Source organism: Malus sylvestris, chromosome 14 (assembly GCF_916048215.2).
Source record: "Malus sylvestris chromosome 14, drMalSylv7.2, whole genome shotgun sequence".
Lineage (NCBI taxonomy): Eukaryota > Viridiplantae > Streptophyta > Magnoliopsida > Rosales > Rosaceae > Malus > Malus sylvestris.
The window spans coordinates 7,704,989-7,728,951 of record NC_062273.1 but is presented as its reverse complement, the minus strand read 5'-3'; the positions used below and the strand labels follow the sequence as shown (position 1 = coordinate 7,728,951).

The following is a 23,963-nucleotide window of genomic DNA, read 5'->3' as shown; positions in this document are numbered from 1 at the left end:
CCTACGTAGACGACATCATGGTGAATGGCAAGCAGTGATCAGACCACATAGGCAACTTGGCAGAAACTTTTGATATCCTTAGAAAGTACAAGATAAAGCTTAATCCCGCCATATGCATATTCGAAGTATTTTCAGGCAGATTCTTAGGGTACCTAGTAACCCAACAAGGAATCGAAGCACATCCCAAGAAAATCCGGGCAACCCTAGAGATAAAGTCTTTAACTACCTTGAAGGAGATCCAAAGCTTGACTGGACGAGCAGCCGCGCTCAATTGCTTCTTCTTGCGGTTCACCAATCGATGCAAGCCTTTTTTTTCTCAAATCAATCAAGAAGGCATAGAGAGACAAATGGAATGATGAGTGGGAAAAAGCTTTCCAAGACCTAAAAAGGTATCTCATATCACCTCCCTTACTATCCAAGTCGGAAACAGCGGAGGACTTATACATCAACTTGGCAATCTCAGAAGTAACAGTGAGATCTGTCTTCATACGAGAAGAGCTGGGGGCCCAACTATTAGAATTCTACACTTCTAAAGCTCTTCTCAATACGGAAACTAGATATTCGAAGATTGAGAAATTAATTTTGGCGTTAGTTGTTGCGGCTCAAAAGCTCATACCATATTTTCAATCCCATACAGTTATCGTCATAACTCATATCCACTTTCTTCTTAAGATTTTAGTTGATCTTCAGTGCACATTGGAGTTCCAAACTTGGGGTTCAACCCTATCGACAATTTTCTTGAAGTGGGTCATTTTATTATAAGCAGCAATCAACTATTCATCATTTGCGTAAGCAGCAGAACAAAGCTTAGAAGTTGCACGCTTAAGATCTTGAATCTGAGGTATGTAACAACCAATCTCCTTCTCTGCACTTTCATACTTAACTTGGATCGCGTCAAGCCTATTCTTTAAGTCAACGATCTCCTGGCGAGTGGTCTCAAGAGGAAAATAAGTGGGGGCAGAGATATCGGACCCCTTCAAAGCGACGATCTTAGCGTCCAACTTTTTTATCTTCTTGGCAGAAGAATAAGCCTTACCTGCCATAGTCATTGTCATATCCTTGGCAGCTTTGGTATCCTCTTGGTCAAGGATCATAGACTCAGCTGTCAGAATCATCGTTTTCTGCATAATGGCAAGCAAAGCAATCCTCCTATATTGGGTTGTATGCTTCGCAAAGGAACTTGGGCAAACAACCCTTCTAACGCCATCAACAAGCTTAGCACATGCGTCCATGTCTTCAAGAAGATGTAGCTTCAAAAGCGTGCAGATCTCAACAGATGTAGAAACAGGCTTGGTGGATTTCTGACAACTACCTACACGAGCAGCCTCATCTTTCTCAGCAGGCAAACCATTCTCAACAGCATGAGGAATAGGCCTTGGCACCACTTTAGCAGTAGAGTCTACCTTATCGCTCTTCATAGTAGCAAGCCTCTCTAAAGGTGAACCAAACTTAGCTCTCAACGGAAGTCTTGGTACAGACTTCGGCACTCGGGGCACGATGGAACCTCTACGCTGAGCAATCTTATCAGCGATCGTACTAGCCACCTTCAACATGGTAGGCGTCACAGGCTCAAGTCTAGCAGCCTCATCTTTCTTCCCCTTAGAAGAAGTCAAGTCAATCACAAGCCTCTCGGTGGCAGACATACCCTCATGATCTATAGAGAAAGTCTTCAGTTTTTTCTCAACCGGCATCTCTTAAGCAGGCGGGCAATATCTCTTCTTTCCACCTTCATTCACAATAGGCTCTACAACAGTAATCGGACGAGCCAATGCCTCTGCCTTAATCCGCTTTATCTCCTCTCTTGGGGGCAACCCATTTTTCTCTCGGTGAAAAGGACAAAGCAGCTAATGCCATTCACGGTACTCAACAGGGATACCTAAAGCAATGTGCACCTTCTTCATATTTGGAAAAGTCTTAAGAGTTGAGTCAAATTCTAAATCTACATAGATAGGGGAGGACAATCAACAAATTAGATAGCAGCTCAGCAAGCATAAAGCAGCCTAAATATTAACCTTGACTACCTAAGAGCTAAGCCCTGCAACTTATCTTTCTCAGCTCAACTAGACAACAAGGGAACTCAGCCCGTGCTAGTTTTTGCCTCATTCTTCTCTATCGCACCAGCAGGAAGAGGCTTGCATGCCCAGCATTCCATAAGCCATAAAGGCCCGCGGCCTTCTCATTTCTCTCAATCGCCGACTTGGCCCACATCAGGTCCAAGAACCCATAGGGCTTGAGCTATGCGGCTTGCCCAACATTATGCCCCAATGCCTCAAGTCGTGGCCCTAACCGTATAGCTGATCTTGGCTTTAACCAAGCTAAGTAGCCCAAGCCGTGGTCCCTGCCACACCACCTCCTCGGCCCATGTCGAGCCGACTTCTGGCCTCTGCCAGTCGACGTGCTACACCACTCTGATTGCTGCCTGCGACAGCACCATCCAAGAAGAAGATAAGGAAAATTCAAATTTTCTTACCTCGGTGCAGTGCGGAGAAGACAAAGAAATCAACGGAAGATGGTTCTTTGCACGAGCAAGCGAATAAGAATGCTTAGGGAGGGTGAACAAATATCTTCTAGCATTCTCTTTTTCTTATAGGGATAAATAATTGCCTTTCGAAGTTGATTTAATCTCCTACTTAAGGTAGGCTTAAATAGGCTTTGGTGGTGATTTATTTCCCTTTCATAGAAGAATGTAATTCCAAGTTAAAGTGGGAATCTACATCAAAATAGGAAAAAATCTTATGTTTCCTAAAGTAAGAGGAGATCTCTACACCTGTTGCCATTTCCCGTGAGCAGACTAATAGGTGTGGGGGCATTTGTAGAGCCAAAAAAAAATCAAAAAAATTATGGAGGTGACACGTGGACTTTTGGGTAAAAAAATGACAAAATTACTCTCGAGGCACACCGGGATTCCCACGCGCATGCAACGGACAACAACGGCTCAATCAAGGAAAAGTCAAAGGTGATCAAAATGGTATTTATTCAATTCTCTCTCATCATTCATCATCAGATCCTTATTCGAAAGGTAACTCCCAAATTTCCTATTTAAATTAGAATTAATTTGCCATGTTAATTGCAAGATATTATTTCACATAATATCTTGGACGACAGAAATTTGCATCCACAACTATAACATTGGTCACTTTTTCTTAGCAACCTAATTTATGAAATTGGAACACTACAACATTAATGGCTACTCTAGTTACAACATTATTGGTTACTCTTTAGATGCAAGACAACGTCCTAATAGCTAGACTCTTCGTATCATATCAGACCACTTACACTTGGATCTCTACTGACCATGTGTACATCTTCTTTTCTGGGACCGTGATGGTAATCGTCATTAATCCAGAAGCAGAGTCGTATTCAAAACCTAAAAGTCCCGAGCAAGAAAAACAGAAATAAAATATTGAATGTAGTGCAACAGAGAGTTTTCATGTGTTTCTAATTCTATGCTCGAATCGAAGTACGAGGTATTCATAATTTCATATAACAGAGACATAGACAGAGAAAGAGCTAGACAATGATCATACTTGTGTGAAGCTTCCAAGTTTAGAGAGTTCGGGCTTTGGAGAGGGGGTAAACGACCATTTGACCCCTTGAACTATTACTCCAATTGAAATCGACCCCTGAACTTTTTTTTGGCAAATTAACCCCCTGAAACTCTTGGAAATCATCCAATTGATCCCTTGTCGATAGATTACATCCATTATTTCGTCAAATTCAAAGGTTACCTTCATCAATTCTTACTTGTCAAATATAAACACCATTTAGATTATGACATATGAAAACAAAATAATGTGTAATGTCAATGTAAGATGCTCCGTACTGCAAATGTTTGTTTGTTTTTTTTTGTTTTTTTTTTAAATATATTTTCTCATTATGCTATATGTTTCTAAATTATTCTGTGTCCATGCATCAAAATTTTATTGGTGGTTATAGTTGACAAGTAACAATTGATGATGAAATTACTAATTTGCCCTTGAATTTGATGGAATTGATTCCACAATCTAATGGCAAGGGGTTAATTGACTGATTTTAAATATTTCAGGAAGTTAATTTACCAAAAAAAAAGTTTAGATGTTAATTTCAACTGGGGTGAAAAGTTCAAGGGGTTAAACCGTAATTTACCTGGAGAGAGAATAATGAAACGGGTCATATAAATGGGTTAGGCTTTATATGACCATATCCGTTTGAGCTACGGGCTTATATACCCGTCATGATCTATTATCTTTGTTGTTTTTTTTGTTTCCAAGCTAAAAGTCCGGTAAGAGTGTCTATATATCATATATGTTGTGTTCCTTCCTAGTGCAAAAATATGGCTAATATTGCGGGACAAGTAAGGGTGTCGAACCATAGAGACTGATTAAACCCCTACAATTACTAGCTTTATGTGAACCCTAACTAAACAAAGAAAATGCAAACTGAATTTAGATTTTGTTTTGAAAGCTAAAATAATTTAAAACTACAAGCAAAGATAAAGATGAATGACATATTGATTCAGAAACAATGGGAATGGAACTAGGGATATCGATTTCACCATTTCAAGCCAATTCCATGAAAATGAAGTCAAAACACACGCAACTCTCCAATCTACAACTAGGTTTCGTTTTACTCATTTATGATCATCCATTTGATGTGTGGTTGTGATCAAGTACTCCTAATGTGCAACCTAGTTGTGATGTTCAACTTAGATTACCAAATAAGAATCCATTAAGAACAAGAAAACTTCAAATAACCAAAGAAATCACATGGCAGGATGTATGCATAGCAGTTTCTTCATTACTTTAACTTAATAACATAGAGTAGTTTTGCAAGGCTACATCGGAATCCCCAACTATGAACTTAATTACATAACATGATTACATAATATATAAATATCAAGAACAACATGAGTGAAATTAAAGTTCATAGAAAAAACCCCTTGAAGCAATTCTGATGTGGAAATCCTTCAAGAACAGCTCGGTTGCGTGGTTTCTTCGGTGGCAAGAGATGGTGAAGGGAAATAGGGTTTGTTTCAGGAAGAAAGGCCAAAGAAAGAGAAAAGAAAGAGCTCTGGGCTTCCCCAAGAAGAAGCCTCCCAAAGTGATTTGAAACCCTAGTATTTATATGCTAAATGGAGCTGCAGCTGATTGCAAGGTGATCTCAACCATTAAGCCAAATTTTTTAACGTTTTTCCTTATTTGGCCTTTCTATTGGAGTTACAAAACAAGGACTAACACATGTAAAACAAATGATGGTGTTCAATGTCTTTACACCCTGTCAAACACATACAACAACTTTGGGGTGTTGGACACACATGCTCTGCTACCTTTCACAGCTATGCAATCCTCACTTTTGGCCATCGCATCGGAAGAAAAAGCATAAGTGAAAGAACAGTTAGCAGCACATGGGAAGCTTTTTGTTTGAACTTCCTCCACGCATGCTATCCAATCCAAGTCCAAATAAGGCTCCAAAACAGGCGATTAAACTTATCTCCATGTTTGAATATGGGTCAACTCCATAAATGCCATGTTTTCACTTCTTTTCCCTTCAAATTGATCCTAAAGTACATGTAACTGCACACTAACACAAATACGGTAAAAGGCAATCAGTTTAACTCAAAAACATCACAAAGAAACTAGGAATGGATGGTATAAATGCATGAAATATATGAGTTATCAATATAACAACACACACTGTCATGACTCGATATCTTTGTTGCCTTTTGGGTTTCCAAGCTAAAAGTCGAGTAAGAGTGCCTCTATCTATATATACTAGCATATGCCCACACACAAAGTGCATGTGAATATTTTTTACTTTTTATGTTTTAATTAGAGATATATTAGAATCACATGTAAGTGAGGTTTAAAAAAAAAAATTGTTTGTGTGAAATTACATTAATGTCCATATTTTTATTTATGTTCAGTTTTGATCAAAAGGTTACAATGGTAATTTTATGAGGTTTTGGTTAACAATGAGGGTTCTATTAATACATAGTTTAGATATTTGGGGTGGTGTTATTACCCCTCTTCATTTTCGTCGTCAGATCATATGGATTGAAAAAGATCAAATGACAGAAATTAACAATGACTGTGTGAGAGGTAAAAATGAGTGTGCATATAGCACCACCCTATATATAAAACCAGAAGGCAAAATTGGTGAATAATTTATAATCTAAAAAATACCCATCCTTAATCAAGACTCTAAAATAAAACAATTTAATTTTTTTTTTAAATCCAAACAAACACAATAAAACATTGAAACTACCCACATACTAGTGGGCATTTTTTTCTTATACTTTTTTAAATAAAAATATAAAAAAGTATTTAAAACAAAAGAAAAAAAATTATAAGTAAAGAATAATATGTAAATAACCACACCCGTAAGCATGTGGCAAAACACCATTGTCTAATAATTACTCTCATTTACCTTTGAGTAAAAATTTGACTTTTTTTATATATTCTCAAGCTTTAAACTTAGTCTCACTTTTTTCTATAATAAAATATTATCACTTTGCCCCTTAAAATTCAATTTTTGCTCAACATTATCGAGATTCCGTCGATTTCATCAGGTCTTCTTTCTTCTCTTTGATTACTTCCATTGCCAGTCGAAATCAACAAAAATTGAGCCCTAAATCTATGGATGCTGATGCTCGCGACTTCACACGAGTTCAAAAGTTAGTTTTAAATTTTATTCCAACTATTTTTTTTTTTAAATGCAACGCTCAAATATAATTTAGCAATTTTAATGGGAAAAAAAAGATCCAATGACTCAAATTTAAACTTGAATGTCAAAATAATATTATTGATTAATCAAAATTAGATCCAACACCAAAACCCTATAAATACCCATCGATTTGTTCACTAATCCATAAAAATTCAATTTTCTCAAAATGTTCGTAATTTCAAATTTTTTACATCAAAATGTACGAAAAACTAAAACAAGATAGATTATACAAAAATTAATTCGAAAAATCTTAGACAAAAAAAAATCAACGAAATACCAAATTTTAACAAATTATAAAGTTGGGGGTGAGAATTATGGGTCCACTACCGTTGGAGGAAAAAACTATCCAACCTCATATGTATAGATGAACAGTTGAAAATGCGGGGCTAAAATTTGCGATTTCTGACCCTTGGGTTGGAGATAGCCTAAGCGAAAAGGGAAATCTTTCTACATTTTTTTATCCTAACCGTTGGATCAAATAAATCAAAAGCCACGCAAAGGGTAGAGTGCAGAAGGAAAAAACAGGAATGCAAAATCATTTTCCAAAAGAAAAATAAATGACTCTATGCTAGTATGAATGAACCTTTGTTTTTATTGTTCGTTTTTCTTATTCCAGTATACTGTCATACCAAACACCCATAGTAGGAAAATTCTTCAGCTAAAATGACTAGATCATGTGACTAACATAAGACACATAGGTGGACGAGGCCAAAATACTAGTAGGAAGTAGCTCAGTCGGAATGAACTAATCTCAAATGCGATGCAGTGAGTATCTTAGTCGGCAGCCAGAAAAAGAACTCCTCCAACTGATTTTTGTTACGACCGCACCAAGCTTTTGAGTAAAAACTGCATTGGCCACATCAACTCATGTTCCTGTCACTGCATCTATAGAACGGATCTCAAAGTAATCATTCAGGTTGTGTACAGTCCCATTTGCACATGTTTATGAAATCCACTAAAAATAATTACCAAACATGTATTCAATTTTTAAAAAAAAAATGAAAACTAAAACTGAAACGGTTATCAAACCGTCTTAAGTAAACATTTCATTGCATAAATGTTGTACCTCAAAGGAGAAGTATGTTATAGGCTAGCTATGAAAATAAAGGATTAGAATCTGTAGACACACGCTTTTAACACATCTTTTTGTGAGCTTCACTTCGTAATGTATGTATTTCAACGATCCAACCGTATATCTTTTATGTTTTACCTTGATAGGATTAAAAGCACACAACAAAGTAGCACACAAATGTCCTATTTATTTTTCTAATTAACACTTGGATTTGTCAATTGTAGCATATGAAAATAATGGTCTTTCCCGTAGAAGATTGTCATGCTTAACTACTTAAAATATCACAAAAACTGGGCTGCTGTTTCTACTGACTAGCCACAGAAAAATAATTATTAGACTGACTTACACTTACATAAATTCAACGAAATTTTTGCAAATACTAGACACATAGAGGTACACTCCCACAAATGTTTGGGATTTTTGGAGCTGATTTTGCTATTTTAATTCAATCAAACCAAACCAAAACAAGACAGAAACAGATTTTAAATAATAAAAACAAATTGTAGTTCACAAATTAACAAAACGAGTAAGGGGAATTGTTATCCACCACCAAATAATCGTGCAAACATGTTATGTTTCATTCAAATTCCTTTTATTTCTGGATGAAGATGCTTAGGTCGGTTCAATGTTAGAACATAACCTATTACTCTTTTTTACGTAATATGTTAAGAGAATGGTATTTTCAACTTAACTTAGTCCCTAGCATGCAATCTAGAATGGTGTGTTCATATATTTAACAAGTAGAAATCATTAAGAACGAAAATAGTTTGAGTCATCACAAGGCATCGTAAGTACTGGCGTTGTCTTACTTATCCTAGAAATTGATTCACATGTTAATCGTAATTAACAAGTATTACTCTAGAACATATGTAGGTCCTCATTCAATAAAGGCAAGCACAAACATATTCATAGTATTAAAATCCTAGATATGCTTACTAAGTATGCATCCATAAAAAACACATAAAGAATTCATCATTGATGTAAGTAGTGAACCAATTTTCTTCTTTCATAAAAGAAATCCAAATAAAATGTCATAACAAACTTGCAATCGTATTTGGGCCTTCAAAACAGCTCCTAACTTTTGGAAATTAGTTACACATAATCCTTAAATTAAACCAAAAGAAAGATATGAGTTTGAGAAGCTAAAACCAAAATAATAGAATGAGGTTCTTGCGGCCTTGCTTTCTGCCCTTCCCCAAGTTGCTTGCTGCCCTTTTGTTTCTATTTTTCACCCATTGCCGCTGGTCATCTCCTTTCCTTTCCTTTGTTGTGTTTTTATACCTGCCATAGCCTTTATGTCAATTAATCCTCATCTTTATTTCCCTTTCCATTCAAACTAAAACTTCATCTCTAAACGCCATCCATCACTCCCATCTTTCTCTCTAATTTAGTGCGGCACTGACCCTACGAAATGGGAAAAAAACCATGTAGCTTTTCTTTTGTCGGTTCGGTTAAGGGCGTAGGCTTATGATTCTTGATATTGTCATATGCTAATTTCACCAACCACTAATTCCAATTCGTGACCTGCGAACAAGTTAAAAGAAAATGAATTTAAGCCACATGGATCTTCAAAAGCCTAATAATGTACATACTTTAATCGAAGGCATAGGCACAGTCACTTAAATTAGAATAGATCACCTGATTAAATTAAAACCAAGGAATTATAATTTGATTTTTCTCCAACTCATTAATTTAATTTTAAAAGCACAAAACCATGTAATTTCTTTCATTTAAATCCAACATATCACAAGAAAATGTAGTTTTTGGGATAAAATAGATATTAAAATATGCATTCATCGTACCTCAAATATTAGGTCTACCAAAAATCACCCAAATCTGAAACCATATGATTGTCGGATTATATTTAGTGTTTATTTGTAGAATCGTATTCGTCTATTTTCTTCACTACAAATGAATGTCCAAATGATTTCGGATTTGTCTCATTTTTTTGCAAGAACGATGTATGAATGATATACTAAAATATAGATGGTTCGGGTCGCTGAAATACAAAATGAAATGAACCGTACAAAATGAGTGTCAGAATATCTATCTAATGTGTGTCAAAACTGTTAGAGCAATATTAGAAAATATGAAAATAATACAAAAATTCCAATGATAATAATCATAAAGAAAATTATAACATCAATTGTATACAAGATTATATAAACAAGACAAACTTGGAGATTGAGGCTTGCATAAATGCAATGTCCTAAAAATAGAATTTTGCCCTTACTCTTGTGCTTGTAGTTTAGTAGGCGTCCATCTCTCAGGATTCAACAATCTAGAATCCGAATTCAAAGCACTTCAAACTCTGGCGAACCCAATATATTATGTAATCTCAAGACATGACTCATAATTAAACAACAAAGAAAGAACATAGAGTCCAATATGTTCTAATTAACTCTCTATCTCATACTTATTTTACGGAAAAATTAGTATCCGGTCCCTAGTTACTAATGTTCATTGACTGAAACCTTATTAGTTTTCTGATTTTGATCCAAGTTCCTAGCATTAATGTAATGATGAATTTACATGTCAGTTACATAATTTTTTTAAATAAAAATTAATAATTGATTTAGAATTTTAATACTCACACCTTTATTAAACTCCTAACTAATTTTCAATTAAAAACATTTCCAAAATAAATAAATAAATTAGAATAAGTTTGTACCCATTAGCTTTTTATAAAATGTTTTCAATTTTTTAATCTTTTATGCACCCATTCATGCAAATTTTTTTCAATTTTTTAATCTTAAAATGTACCATTTTTTAATATAAAATCTATTCAATTTTTCTCTAATTCATTTTTAAACTTATATGGGTACATTCTTTTCTTTTGATTTGAGAATGTGTCCATGTCAAGTTTAACGATGTATATGTATATACGTATAGCTACGGTGTGGGTGTGTTGGGACAAAATTGAGGTGAGTTATCTAAAGCAAAACGTAAGGTGAACTCATAACGTGCTTGGGAACTCAATTTCTTATGATAAGAAACCAGCTGGAACTGGGCCATTAGACCCACCGTTGACTACTTACAGTCCATTGCTTTTTTGCATACCTTATCACAATGTGCTTGGCCATTATACTAGTTATCATAAGGAAGCATCATCATCATTATTCATACTATCTCAATTCCCCTGCACTCACCTCATCAAGAAAGAAAGAAAGAAAGATGGCCGAGCTTGCATTTCCGTTGGCAGCCAAACTCATTGAAAGGCTCAGCTCCATTGCTTCTGAGGAGATTTGCTTGGCGTGGGGTGTTCAAGCGGATCTGCAGAAACTTGGACGCACCGTGTCCATAATCAAAGACGTGCTCGTGGATGCCCAAGAGAAGCAAGCACGTAACGGTGACCTACGCAGTTGGCTACAACAACTTAAAGATGTGTTCCTTGATGCGGAGGATCTGTTGGACGAGTTCGAGTGCGAAGCTTTGCGAAGGCAAGTGGTTCGTGGCCAGGGGCGGAGCCACCAAGGGACTAGGGTAGTCCCCGGCCCATCATGACTTCATCTGAGGTGTGAACCTCATGGAAGAAGATGAAGCAAACGACGTCGTTAAGCTGTTTTGATTTTAAATCTTTTCAGATGTCTAATGAAACAATAAGTTTGGCAGGGGAGTTTTAAAAGAGATGTGCAATTTTAAATGGAAAAAGTAACCCCACTTCTGATTCGATTCTCTCACCTACCAGTAATATACACTCTATAATTTTCTAAAGCAACCTACCTTCTTTATTTGCAGACCTCTCCCCCTTTTCCTTCTTTTTCTACTTCTTTGCATTTTCTTTAACCTTCCACAACGTATCTCTTACTTGGTTGTTTGGGTTTTTACAATTTTTTTCTTCTTAGTATTGAATTTAAGAGAATTTTTTCAGTTTTGTGAGGATTACAAATTGCATATGTCAACATGTTACGAATTCAACTTTTTACACACTCATATATATATATATATATATATACATACATATTTGTGAAAGGCCTCCTCATTCAGAATTCTGGCTCCGCCACTGTTCGTGGCAGTGGCACAACCAGAAAGGTACGCCGTTTCTTTTCCCGCTCTAATCCAGTTGCATTCCGCTTGCGAGTAGGTCATGGAATTAAGGACATAAGAGAGAGGTTACACGACCTTAAAGAAGATAAAAATTTTGCCGATCTTCGCACTGTTCATCATCACCCTCATCTAGGTGATCATGTGAGGGAGAACATGAATACGACCCACTCCTTTGTCCGTGCTTCGGAGGTTATTGGTAGAGACACGGAGAAAAATAAAATTGTTGATCTTCTAATGCAGCAAGGCGATGATCATCAAGGTGGGGATAATGGGACTGTATGTGTTATTCCTATAGTGGGATTTGGAGGTTTAGGGAAGACCACCCTTGCCCAGTCGGTGTACAATGATCCGAGAGTCGAAGGGAGTTTTGACTTAAGAATGTGGCAGCATGTGTCAGTGGACTTTGATGTTAATAGATTGGCAAAAGAGATCCTTGGCTCTGCATTAGGTACAGAGATCAATGAAAGGTTGTCTCTAGATCAGTTGCAAGCACAACTACGAGACGCTTTAAAGGATAAGAAATTTCTGCTCGTCTTGGATGATGTGTGGAACGAAGATCGTACCAAATGGATCGGGTTGAGAAATTTATTGATAGAGCGGGCCAAGGTAGGAACTAAGATTTTGGTGACGACAAGGAATATCTCAGTTGCTTCAGTCATGGGCCCGGTTGTAACATACATAAATTTAGAAGTTCTCTCTTTTGAGGATTGTATGAAGTTGTTTGTAAAATGGGCATTTGATGAAGGACAAGAAAGAAAACATCCAAGCCTCTATGAATCTCAAAGAGTTGCCTAGAGACATGAGCAAGTTGATCAGCCTTAGACTCCTCCATTTTACCACAAAGCAATCAAGTTTTCCAGAGAATGGAGTTGGATGTTTGACATCACTTCGATTTCTTTCCATTTGGGACTGTAGTAATCTAACGTGTTTGCCGCGTGATACGATTTATCTTGCGTCATTACGCACTCTGATAATAAGCAATTGTAAACAACTTGATTTGGTGATGGAAAACTATCAGGTAATTCCACTAAGGCTCCAAAAATTGGGGATTCGGAAAGTACCACGAATGGTGGCATTGCCTGAATGGTTTCAAGGAGCCACAAACACACTACAAGACTTGGTTATACAGGATTGTGGGAACTTGGAGGCATTACCTGGGTGGTTGACGAGTTTCACATCGCTTAGAATGCTTACGCTGGAATCATGTCCCAAACTGTTGTCTTTGCCAGAGGAGATGCATCGCCTCACTGCCTTAACAAAAGTTTGGATTGTAGATTGCCCTGATTTGGAGAGGAGATGTCAGCGCGACACAGGAGAAGATTGGCCAAAGATTTCTCATGTTCCAAATGTTTCTTTTGAATAGCGATGAATTTCTCGAGATGCGAATAGAAACATACACTGCTGTCTTCAATGCCGCCTGCCTCTGTCTTGGTTTCTGAGTTGCTTGTAGTTTGTTCCGGCCAATGTAAATTGTGGTGGGGGCACAAGTTGATTTATATTTCAGTAGATTAAAACATGTTTGATTTATTGTAATATTACTCCAATTTAATCAACCTTTTTTACATCAAACTCCTTCCTTATCAGTCACACTTTGAATCAACATTACTTGACTATTTTGCTTGCTTATTTGTTTCATGGAAACTCAAGTCTTTTAGAAGCGGTATTCTCGGATCTAGTAATTCCGACAGTCGGTGATTTCAGCGTCATCAAACTAGGTAAAACCATCAGAGGAATTCAGCATTTAAATAGAAGAAAGGTTGCTCGCTAAATCAAATTATGACCCATCTCATAACTAAATAAAATAAAAATTTTACTAAACAATAATCAACTTCTTCATTTCAAGCCCCGAGGACTTACGCAGAGTGAAAACTTTGTTATTTGTCATTCAAATAACTCCTCCATCTGAATTTCTGTTACAACCACACCATGGATGTTGAAATATCCACATAGACCATATCTCTAAGAAAAAAAAGAGTTTAAATATCACAACCCCACTCCAACTAATACCGAGGTTTTGTCACAAAAACTCAACACCTGACAGATTGTACAAGTGATAATACAATATCGGTATTATTAGTAGTGGCTTTTGCCCGTCTATCCGATAATTCTACAGTGGACCCAACTGATCTAACAAATGGCTTACATCACTCAAGTCAATGAGTTCGCGTTGAGATAAATCCTTCAAAGTTACTATCGTGGCCCTCGTGCCTTGTGCCGTGTCAGGCTTATATGACCGCACACATGAACCATGTATTGAGCCCACCGGTTCACACACTCTCATGTATATCTTATTATCTTACATGTCCAAACTAGTGGTGATATCCGGAGTGATGAATTGATTTTGAAACCTCGAGTGCAAAGATGAACGCTTAACCAACCTACAACTGCGTCGATTGTCTCTTAAGAAACATAAAGATGGAAACACGATACAAGTAGGAAAGATGGGCACTTTTATTATTAAAAAGAAACGAGTAACAATACAACATTGGCCACTCTTTCTTAGCAACATAACTTATGAAACTGGAACACTACAACATTATTGGCTAATCTTAGTTACTTCCCAGGCAGTTGAGTCTCTCAATCCATCTTGCTTAACCAGACACATCATCTCTTCAGATGCAAGACAATGTCCTAATAGCTAATCTCTTCAAATCAGATCAGACCACTTACACTTGGATCTCTACTGACCATCTGTACATCTCTTTTTCTGGTACTGGAATGGTAATCGTCGTTAATCCAGATGCAGAGTCATATTCGAAGTTGGTCTCAGCGTTGTCAACAGTGCACTTCAGCGGCCGCCGGGAACAGTAAGCTCCAAACCTTCCACATCCTCTGGTTTTGAGACCAATTGTCGCAGTTGGAGATCGGTTCTCGCTAACTTCTCCATTAGAAAGCTCTGGTTTCTTGTCAGAAGCCAAATGGATTTCAACCTCCTCCACAGCAGCACTTGAATTGAACATGTCAAGTAGGCCTATTGGTGCAAATGAGACGTCGGATGTAATTTCCTGCAATATACAAAAATTATATCAGTTGGTAAATGCTTTGCATTGGAACTTTTCACATTCAAATAAATGTTGGTGATAGCAAGGCTAACCTTGAGAGGACAGAAATGGAAAACCTCATAGTCAAGAACTTTAAGCGTCACAGGCACTGAAGCACCTTTTGGCAACCGAAGAACCTCACCTGACAATCAATCAACGTTTCATATTGTTATAAAGTTGAAGAGCTGGAATACTGTGAGAATAATGTTACATTCATGACAAAGGCAAGTAGATTTCTTCTTAAAACTTTGCCATTATCATATTGACACGTTATTAGAGAACTGCTTCCATGGCAATCAGAAGTGTTCCTTCAAACTAGCTTCTGTAAAGAAAGTAGTGGTACCTGACTTATGAGCATATACTGCTGTTTCTCCATTCCAATCAGCACCAGCAACTTGAGCAATGGCATCAACATCAGCGGCACGAACAGAACCACTGAGGGTACCAGGAGAGTAATCATGAATGCGCGTCTTCTTTTCAATCTTGCACCAACCGGCACCTTGACAGTTAAACACACCAACCACACCAGAGAGATTGTTGACATTCCATATTTTGAGCAAGCTGCAAATAGAATTATTCACACAAGCTTTACTCATAGGGATCTAAACTTTAACATAACTTCGGAAGCATAAAGAGGAGTAAACAGAACAAACCTGGTCCTGTCTCTTGCTGGATCAGCGAAGAGACAATCACGGGTAGGCCTGCCAGGTAACTTGGCACGGAGGACAGATCCATCAGGGAGAACCAGCTTCCTCAGAAGGTCAAAATTGTGATGGCCTGGCTTATCACTATTCACAGAAATACCAAACTTATGCATTAGAACCCCTACCTCCTGAAGTGGCAATAGAATAAATTTGTTTGATGCACAGCATTACCTGACATAGATTGCACATCCACCAAGAGCACGAGCTGCACCATGATACTCTGCCGCTGGGTGTAAACTCTGCAAAGCAAATATTTTTCAACCAATATCATGATATACGCAAATGAACTTGTATTCTAAATAATGACACTGAATGTCAAGCATAATCAACCAAAACGACTGTAGATAATCACACAAATTGTAATTGTAAATCTTGAACAAACATAAATATTGATGTTTGAAGCCTCCACCGAACAGAATAGACTAATATACATCAGCCAACTATATTCCACTGATACCTAATCGATGACGAACCTGAATGATTATAATAGCTATAGGTTAATAAGCATATATACGATTAGACACTAAACTCAGGTCATTCAAGGAAATGGCTCCTCACCAAATGTCCATAAATCATCATCCAGGTAAGAACAAACAAATCAAACAGTACCAAGTGTCCAAGACATAATGAACTAACGAAATAAGATAGAAAATGCTTCATTATTTTACTTACGTGAAACATATCCCAGTCAGGTTGCATGAATTCTCCAAGGAACAGGGTGTTATAAGCAACGGAAGATATATGAATTGTGTGTGAAGCAGGATCTCGGGGATAGAAGTCATCAGAGGCTCTGACCACAGCAGTCTGCTTGGCACTGTAGAGCCCATCAGTGTTGTGACACATGCAAGAAATGCATCCGTTGTCAGCAAAATTTCGAGCAACTGAAGCCTCAAGTGCCTGGTGGTAGCTGCGGGTCAGAGAAACTCTTCCACCATGACCAGACCCTAGAGTCTCGATGATATTCTGAACATCAACCTTAACTCCATCGACTCCACAGGAAGCCAAGTAGGAATGAAGCTCATTGTAGAAATTGAAAACTTTCTTTGGATGTACCAGACCAAGACCATGAACAGTTAAGCTGTCCATAACTATGTCTGGTTGGTTGCCCTCTACACCAGGGGACGACACTGGGTATGCTAAGGCAGTGTCATAGTGTTCCATGCCAGTAGCAGCTGGTTTTACTCCACCCCAGTACCCAGCTAGAGCATGCCATACATACACAAATCTGTGCCAGCAAGAAACATAAATTCGATTAATAAATAACAATACAACTTGCTGCACAATATATTGGTAAACCATCATAAAACATCAAGCAGAGAACAACAGTATAGCATCCCAATAAATTCGACAAAAAAATTATTGTCTGTTGTTAACATAGTTAGATTTTATTTACAAATTAAACCCATGAGCCCATTGAAAATTTATTCAGATCATCACTCCACCATCACAGATATTGGTAATTGATTTCATGTTATAATTCTAAAGATTGTAACAAATATGATTCTCCACATCATCTTTACTATCACCTACCATTTTCAAGAACAAAAAATAATGGATTCGTAGATCCTAGCATTACTTTTCTATGCGTCTAAAGTAGGAAAAAAATAAATTATATGTAGAACGTTACTAATAGAACAGTTGGCAGTTCGGGAGTACTCGTTGCTAGTCCAAGAAAGTAACCAATCAACTAGGACTACTTACTTCACATTGTGATGCTGCTTTGCTTCATCCACAACATGTTTCAGGCCAGAGACTTGCTCATTGTTGTGGTCGTTCTTTTGGAACTTTTCGTTCTCTTTGATTCCTGTCAACCTACTTGCAAACCTGCAATTAACATACTCGCATTAACTAAGCAGCTCCTTTAATTAGATAGACCAACCTGCCAATCATGCACGCAGAATATGGAAAGCGAATGGTAGGAAAAATTATTAAAGGGTAATCATTTAACATTGAGAAATAAGATAAAGGCGTTACTGTGCTCCTTCTTGTACAACGACACCAGAATCCTTGTCTTTATTTTCTATCTGCTGCCAACCGTCATCAACAATTAGGAACCGCGGAGGAGTCCCTCCCTCCGATAAGCTACAATCATTACAAAACAAAAAGTAGCGATTTAATAAATCTGATGATAGATTCAAGTTCCAGTAAAGGAGCAAGTTAAATATGATTTCATGTCTTATTACCTTTTAAGGCCTTGAACCACACCCTCAGCTGTGACATCGGTGTAAAAGGCATCCCATGTACACCAGCCAAACCAGTCCAGAAAAGAAGGCAACTACATGCAACAAAAAGATCGAAAATTAGATTCATTCAAGAAACGTTTGCAACACGTCATTCCAATTGCAGAACACCAATTACAGAAGAAAACAATACGTGCTGGCCCTACCTTTTTCTTCTCGCGATGAACAAAAGTTTTCATGTGTTTTTCCACAGCCCTGTTTGATGAAATTGAAAAACATGGAGTCATGTCAAAAAATTAAAAGCAAAGACATTATACTAATCAAGACCAAACTATTTACCTTTTCTAGCATTAGCGTAATCGTATTAGCAAACAATACTAGATATTTAATCGCAGTTTTACAAGGATCAAAAGAAAGTCATTAAAAATGAAAATCAAGAACTTACTTTACAGCTTGGGTGATGACTTCAAATGGATTGGTTCCAGCGTGCATGTAAACGAGGCACTGGCCTTGATTGGTCTGAACAGCAGAATCTCCTGCAAAACCACACACAACAAAAAAAAAGAGTTGTTTTCGGTTCTTTCGAACTCGATTTCTGGTTTTTTTCTTTTTTTCCTTTCCACAAATGCTTTAAAGTCCAATTAATTTGATCCGTTTGATTGGTATTCATTACATGTGGTTTCTCCAGCCCGACTGTGATCGCATTAATGACAGCTCCACCCCCCATTTTCAGAATGTTGATCTCCTTCATAATTGGCGGCGGGATGGGACTGATTAACGGGAAGACATGGCCTTAAATAATGGAATGACTGGCAGGGAAGGTGTATATAGCCTACACCAAATACTTGTTTTTCATGGCCATAACTACTCACCACTCTCGAGGCAAACCTCGACTTCGTTCCTCTCATTCCCTTGCAGAACAGAGCGGAAAGGGCCCTCGAGTAGAGGCAGGAACACGGTGTAGATGATAGGAGAAGACTCGTCGTCTTCACCTCCATCACCACCACCTTTGCTCTCCACCACCATGAATTGGGTCTCCAATGGAACATCCTTCCCACATGTCCCCATCCTCTGAGTCATCCACCACAACTTGAATCGAAAACAGCACATGAAACGGAGATCCCTATCGATCATGACAACGATACTAATTACTACCATTTTCGGTAAAAAAAAAAATAAATTAACATTCAAAGCATATGAAAATCATTGCACTCTTAATCAATCTCCATGTACAACTAAATTCACAACATCTAAACTTTAACATATTAACATAAAGAAACAACTTACTCTAAAACCCCAATGGGGAAGATATGGAGGCTTTTGTTGTGGGCGGCCGTGGCGCCAATGAAAGCACCGGCAAGGAGTCCGACACCGGTCCCGGGTGTCAGTACGATGTTGTCTGGAACCCCAGTCAAAATGGTCTTTCCATGAACCACCAGGTTCCCATCATTGATCGAAATCTGCGCTGTGACCGTCATGGTTGATGACTGCCTGCCAAACTACTGTCCCAAAACATCAAACACCATGGCATTGACATGATCAGAACAACAAATTAACAAATTATCAGATAAAAAAAAGAAAATTAATTTATATTTATAATAATTCAAATTTTATCTTTTATTCATAAATTTAAAAAATCATAATTTTTGGGAACAAAAAGATACCATCAATGGAAAAAATTAAGAACCAAGGTAAGTTGCATGTTGGTTTTTTTGGTAAATCTAAAAATCTGAGGCAAAACTGATGCAGAAAACAAAAACCCAGAAGCCAAAAGGGGAAATAATATGTGGGTTTTGAGCTTTGGACCACAACGCTTGGGCCTTTTTACCCTTTCCAGCCATTAACTTTTGCTAAAAGCCTCGAACTTTTTTGTTTGAAAAATTCCCACAAATTCAGAGCAACCATACAAATCAAAGTCCAATAGCATGAATTAATTCACAGAGACTGAAGGGTTAATTAATTAATTAAAAGCTTAATGATGAAGCTAACAAAGAGCTCAAGCAGCTCACACCACCGCCATCAGAATCAACAAATCAAGCTCAAACAAGTTCCCTACATACTCACCGAATTTAGAGAGAGAAAGAGAGAGAAGCTCTGGAAAACCTAAACCCAACAAGTAAATGCGCTTGAAAGCAATAAGCACTCAGTGAGTTTCGAAATTACGCGGAAGAAGGTAAGGCTCCGAATGGGGTTGGTGTGGGCTTATATAGCAGTGACCTCGTTAAACTTCGAGCATCTTCCTGTCCTTGATCCTTCCGGATGATGCCACGTTGGCTATTTCGTGACTAGATTTTCCCAATAGATGTGTTGTATTCTCGTTGTCATCTTAATGAATACGGTTCATGAATCATGGAATCAAAATATAATTTAATATGTTGTCGATGATTGTGTTGGAGTAGAATTCTTAAACTCAAGTTAAGGTGGAAATTAATCTTGATCAAAAGAAGCATATTATATTTTATATATTATAGTAAACGATTCAAGAAATAGGTATGTATTAAACAGTTTGGTAAGAGAATATTTTCATAATGTTAAAACAAGTTGAATGACAAAGGACTAATTTTTTTGTTGCTGATACAACAATATTAAGTTAATGATATTTCGGTCACCCAATGAGTCATTTGTAGTTAAATATCAAACTTGGAATTCATAATTATTGAATATAAGACATCCAACTTATAAGTTAGGAAACCACAAACAAAATGCAAAATTTTTAAAGAATTCGAGAAAAAGAGTGACTATTTAAATGTTATATATAAAGTTTCCTTCTTGTATTTATTTCATAAAAAAAAAATAGTTAAATTCACACAATTAGTTCTTGCTAAGCAAGCCGAGATTCTCTCTAGATTTCTATGACAGAGCGATGGATCAAGTTATTCGGACTACTCATTTTAAATTCTACGGTTTTCATTAGCCCATTTCACTTGTCTACAAATAAATCAAGGGTTCGAATCTCTCACTTCAACAGCCTGAATTAGCTGATCCTTGAATTCCGGACACAGAGATCTAGAGATGATCTCAATTCTTGCTACCATCCATTGTGTCCTGTGAATTTAATAATGAAAAGGAAGTCAGTGGCTCATTAGCTAGCTATGATTTCATGCATGTACTAGAACAATGTATTGGTTAAATTCTTTATGCAAATATAAATATCATCATTGGGTACAAAGGAATATGTGCTATGATGCTTAGATTCCCATTACACAAAAATTTATTTGGTTGGTCCAAATCAAATCCTCAGAAAGTTAACAAAAATGACCTCAAAGGAAAACAAACTATGACATGATAAGAAGGAATTTAAATGGAAGAGAGTCCAGAGATTGCTTTATTCTTGTGTGGAAAATTGTTAAAGCATTTGTTAAAGCAAAGTGATCTTTACACTTTTTTTGGTAAAAAACTGTGACTGAAAAGATCTAAGAAAAACAACTAACTATTAACAAAATGAGTTTTGAGGAAACCCAATAGAATCTCAAAGATCAACCTATCCACGACGAGGAGGCTCATCAAAAACATAAAAGACCAGTGTAAAAGTCATGACCTAATTTTGGTCTTAGGACTAAATAAATTAAAGAAGAGTCAACAAATAAAATTAAGAGAATGAGTGCAGAAGAAAAAAATGGTGACTTGTGAGTGTGAAGAGTTCTACCTTAACCATGTTAAAAATTCTCAAATAATTTATACATATCTTTTAGTGTTATAAATAGGCAATATGAGATAGAATTTTTTTTTTTAAAATTGAAGTAACATGACCGATGTATCACTTTATTTGTTTTCTTTACTTGTGTCAAACAAGAGAAATGAACATAGAAGAAGAGAGGTGAGGGAAAGTCGTATTATTACAATTTTCTTTTTGATCATTTTCTACTGCTCGTATGATACGAGCATACCTCGATATATAGAGGTTTTAACCTGATATCTCTTTTACGACCATCTCTAATTCTTGAGTTAAAACCTAAAATTTAGGTTTTAAACTAACTCAATCATTCTCCAATGGTTAAGCCTAAAATAAGTTTTGGATTAAAACTTAAAATTTGAGGAACTTTAAACCCAAAATTTCGGCCAGGGTTAAAGGATTGGCCCACCTTAATTTTAAATTTTAAAATTTTAATACATTAAATCCTAAGGCTGAGATATATAGAATATGATCAAATCTAACGGTAGAAAAAAATATATAAAAGCCCAAAATTAAATCCAACAGTTAAAACAATTAAAAATTATTTAAATCAAAATTCACCCAAAAACTCTATAAATACATGTTTCATGGTATTGGTTTAGTGAATTTTCAACTTTTATCGGAATCTAAATATTTTTAGGTTAGAATGCTCATAAAAATAAATTATGATAATCTACATTTTATTTTTTAAAAAAAAGGTACTGAAAAAAAGTCTAACCTAAATTCATTCTCTAATAATCTTGGGCTAAAATTTTAACCAAGAATCAATAGAGCAGAAAAACTATTCCTCAGTTAAAACCTAAATTTTCTGAGTTTAAAATTTAGGTTTAACTCCAAATATTGGAGTTGGTCTAATGCATGTAGAAAGCTTGTACACCAAAATAATAAAAACCAAATTTTTACTATTTAAGCCATACAATTTTGACTTCTATTTTGTCATCTTTCATCTTTCATCTTTAGCCATGTACTTATTTCTTCTTGGATAATGTTTGCACGCTCTTCATAGGGGAATATATTTGTCCCTCCACATATGATTAACGTATCTTTATCACAGACATCATGATCGTAACTGTTCATTCTCATTATCATCTACTAAAGATCATATGCAAGAAATCATTCAATTTGGAGAGCCTCAAACAAATGGATAATTCATCATGAAGATGCTACTTGTTACCAAAACAGTTGACACATATGAATGGCTAGACGATCTCTAAATTGAATGATTTTTTTGCAGATATGATCTTTGGATGATGGTAAAGAGAATGAACTGTTCCAAATCTTCTAATTATTATATTTGCATGCAAGGGCAGCCCTGATGATAGCCGAAGTAGGTGCTCGCCTAAGGACCACACTTCGAAAGGCCCCCAAAGTTTTTGTAAATATATATAAATCTTTACAATTCAAATTCAATAAAAATATCGCCACTTAGCACTACAGTCTAGTGATATTTCTTTTTACTTGTAAGTGAAAAGTCTTAGGTTCGATTCTTGCCAAAGGCAAATTTGAACCACATTATTTGTAACATTCCACATCGACCAATGGAGAGGGGGTGATGTGTCTTATATGCACATGCCCACCTCTATATAGCACAAGGCCTTTTGGGAACTCACTGGATTCGGATTCCATCGGAACTCCGAAGTTAGGCGAGTTCGGGCGAGAGCAATCTTAGGATGGGTGGCCCACTGGGAAGTTCTCGCGTGAGTTCCCAGAAACAAAATCGTGAGGGAATGGTAAGCCCAAAGCGGACAATACCGTACTATGGTGGAGCCAGTCTAAGATGTGGCAGAGTTTGGTATCAGAGCCACTCTACCGTGTGGTGCAAGTGTGCTGACGAGGACGTCGGGCCCTTAAGGGGGTGGATTGTAACATCCCACATCGACCAACGGAAAGAGGGTGATGTGCCTTATATGTACATGTCCACCTCCATATAGCACGAGGCCTTTAAGGAACTCACTGACTTTAGATTCCATCGGAACTCCGAAGTTAAGCGAGTTTGCGCTAGAGCAATCCTAGGATGGGTGGCCCACTGGGAAGTTCTCGCGTGAGTTCCCAGAAACAAAACCGTGAAGGTGCCGCCCAAAGCGGATAATATCGTGCTACGGCGGAGTCGAGACTGGGATGTGACATTATTGCTAGCCTATTGTGAGGTTAAGCTTACCCCCTTCCCTTAGTATAATAATATTGTTTGTTAAAAAAAATCAATAAAATTATAGGCAATTGAAAAAGAATTGGTTAAAAAATTAGACTATTTAAACTTAATTAGTACATTTGTGTCTAAAAACACGAGATGTGTAATATTTAAATAATGTTTGTATATTTTTCTTCTTTTAATATTGATTTTTAATGATATGTGATGTAGAAATAGACTTTATCATGTATTTAGAGATTTTTTTTTTATGCTTAGTAATGTACAAAGAGTCAAGGGTCAAAAAACTCTAGGACGCCACTTAAATCTAGCCTAGGGCCCAAAATCTCAAGACTGCCATGTTCGTGCAATGAAATTACGTTAATCATAATTGGGAGAATAAGTAAATTTCCCATAAA

At 36.8% G+C, this 23,963-nt stretch overlaps 2 protein-coding genes across 4 annotated transcripts; one reads left to right on the top strand and one right to left on the bottom strand.

The window, feature by feature from the left end:
• Positions 1 to 10,808: 10,808 nt before the first annotated feature.
• On the top strand, positions 10,809 to 13,390 carry LOC126599246 (disease resistance protein RGA2-like). Its single transcript, XM_050265596.1, has 2 exons — positions 10,809 to 11,230; positions 11,789 to 13,390. Exons 1-2 carry the CDS (start codon positions 10,844 to 10,846, stop codon positions 12,614 to 12,616), a joined length of 1,215 nt encoding a protein of 404 aa, XP_050121553.1. The 5' UTR covers positions 10,809 to 10,843; the 3' UTR covers positions 12,617 to 13,390.
• An 864-nt stretch (positions 13,391 to 14,254) lies between these two features.
• On the bottom strand, positions 14,255 to 19,946 carry LOC126599239 (probable galactinol--sucrose galactosyltransferase 2). 3 transcript variants are annotated; one of them, XM_050265585.1, is made up of 14 exons: positions 19,811 to 19,946; positions 19,034 to 19,245; positions 18,619 to 18,869; positions 18,192 to 18,282; positions 17,953 to 18,001; positions 17,750 to 17,841; positions 17,541 to 17,648; positions 17,268 to 17,390; positions 16,239 to 16,791; positions 15,738 to 15,805; positions 15,516 to 15,650; positions 15,206 to 15,423; positions 14,916 to 15,004; positions 14,255 to 14,826 (listed from the first exon to the last, which is right to left on the bottom strand). In XM_050265585.1, exons 2-14 carry the CDS (start codon positions 19,222 to 19,224, stop codon positions 14,488 to 14,490), a joined length of 2,307 nt encoding a protein of 768 aa, XP_050121542.1. In that variant the 5' UTR covers positions 19,225 to 19,245; positions 19,811 to 19,946; the 3' UTR covers positions 14,255 to 14,487. The 3 variants fall into 3 exon arrangements, with proteins under 3 accessions (XP_050121542.1, XP_050121543.1, XP_050121544.1); XM_050265586.1 differs by having other exon boundaries at positions 19,034 to 19,248; positions 19,811 to 19,941; XM_050265587.1 differs by lacking the exons at positions 19,034 to 19,245; positions 19,811 to 19,946 and having other exon boundaries at positions 18,420 to 18,761.
• Positions 19,947 to 23,963: the final 4,017 nt, after the last annotated feature.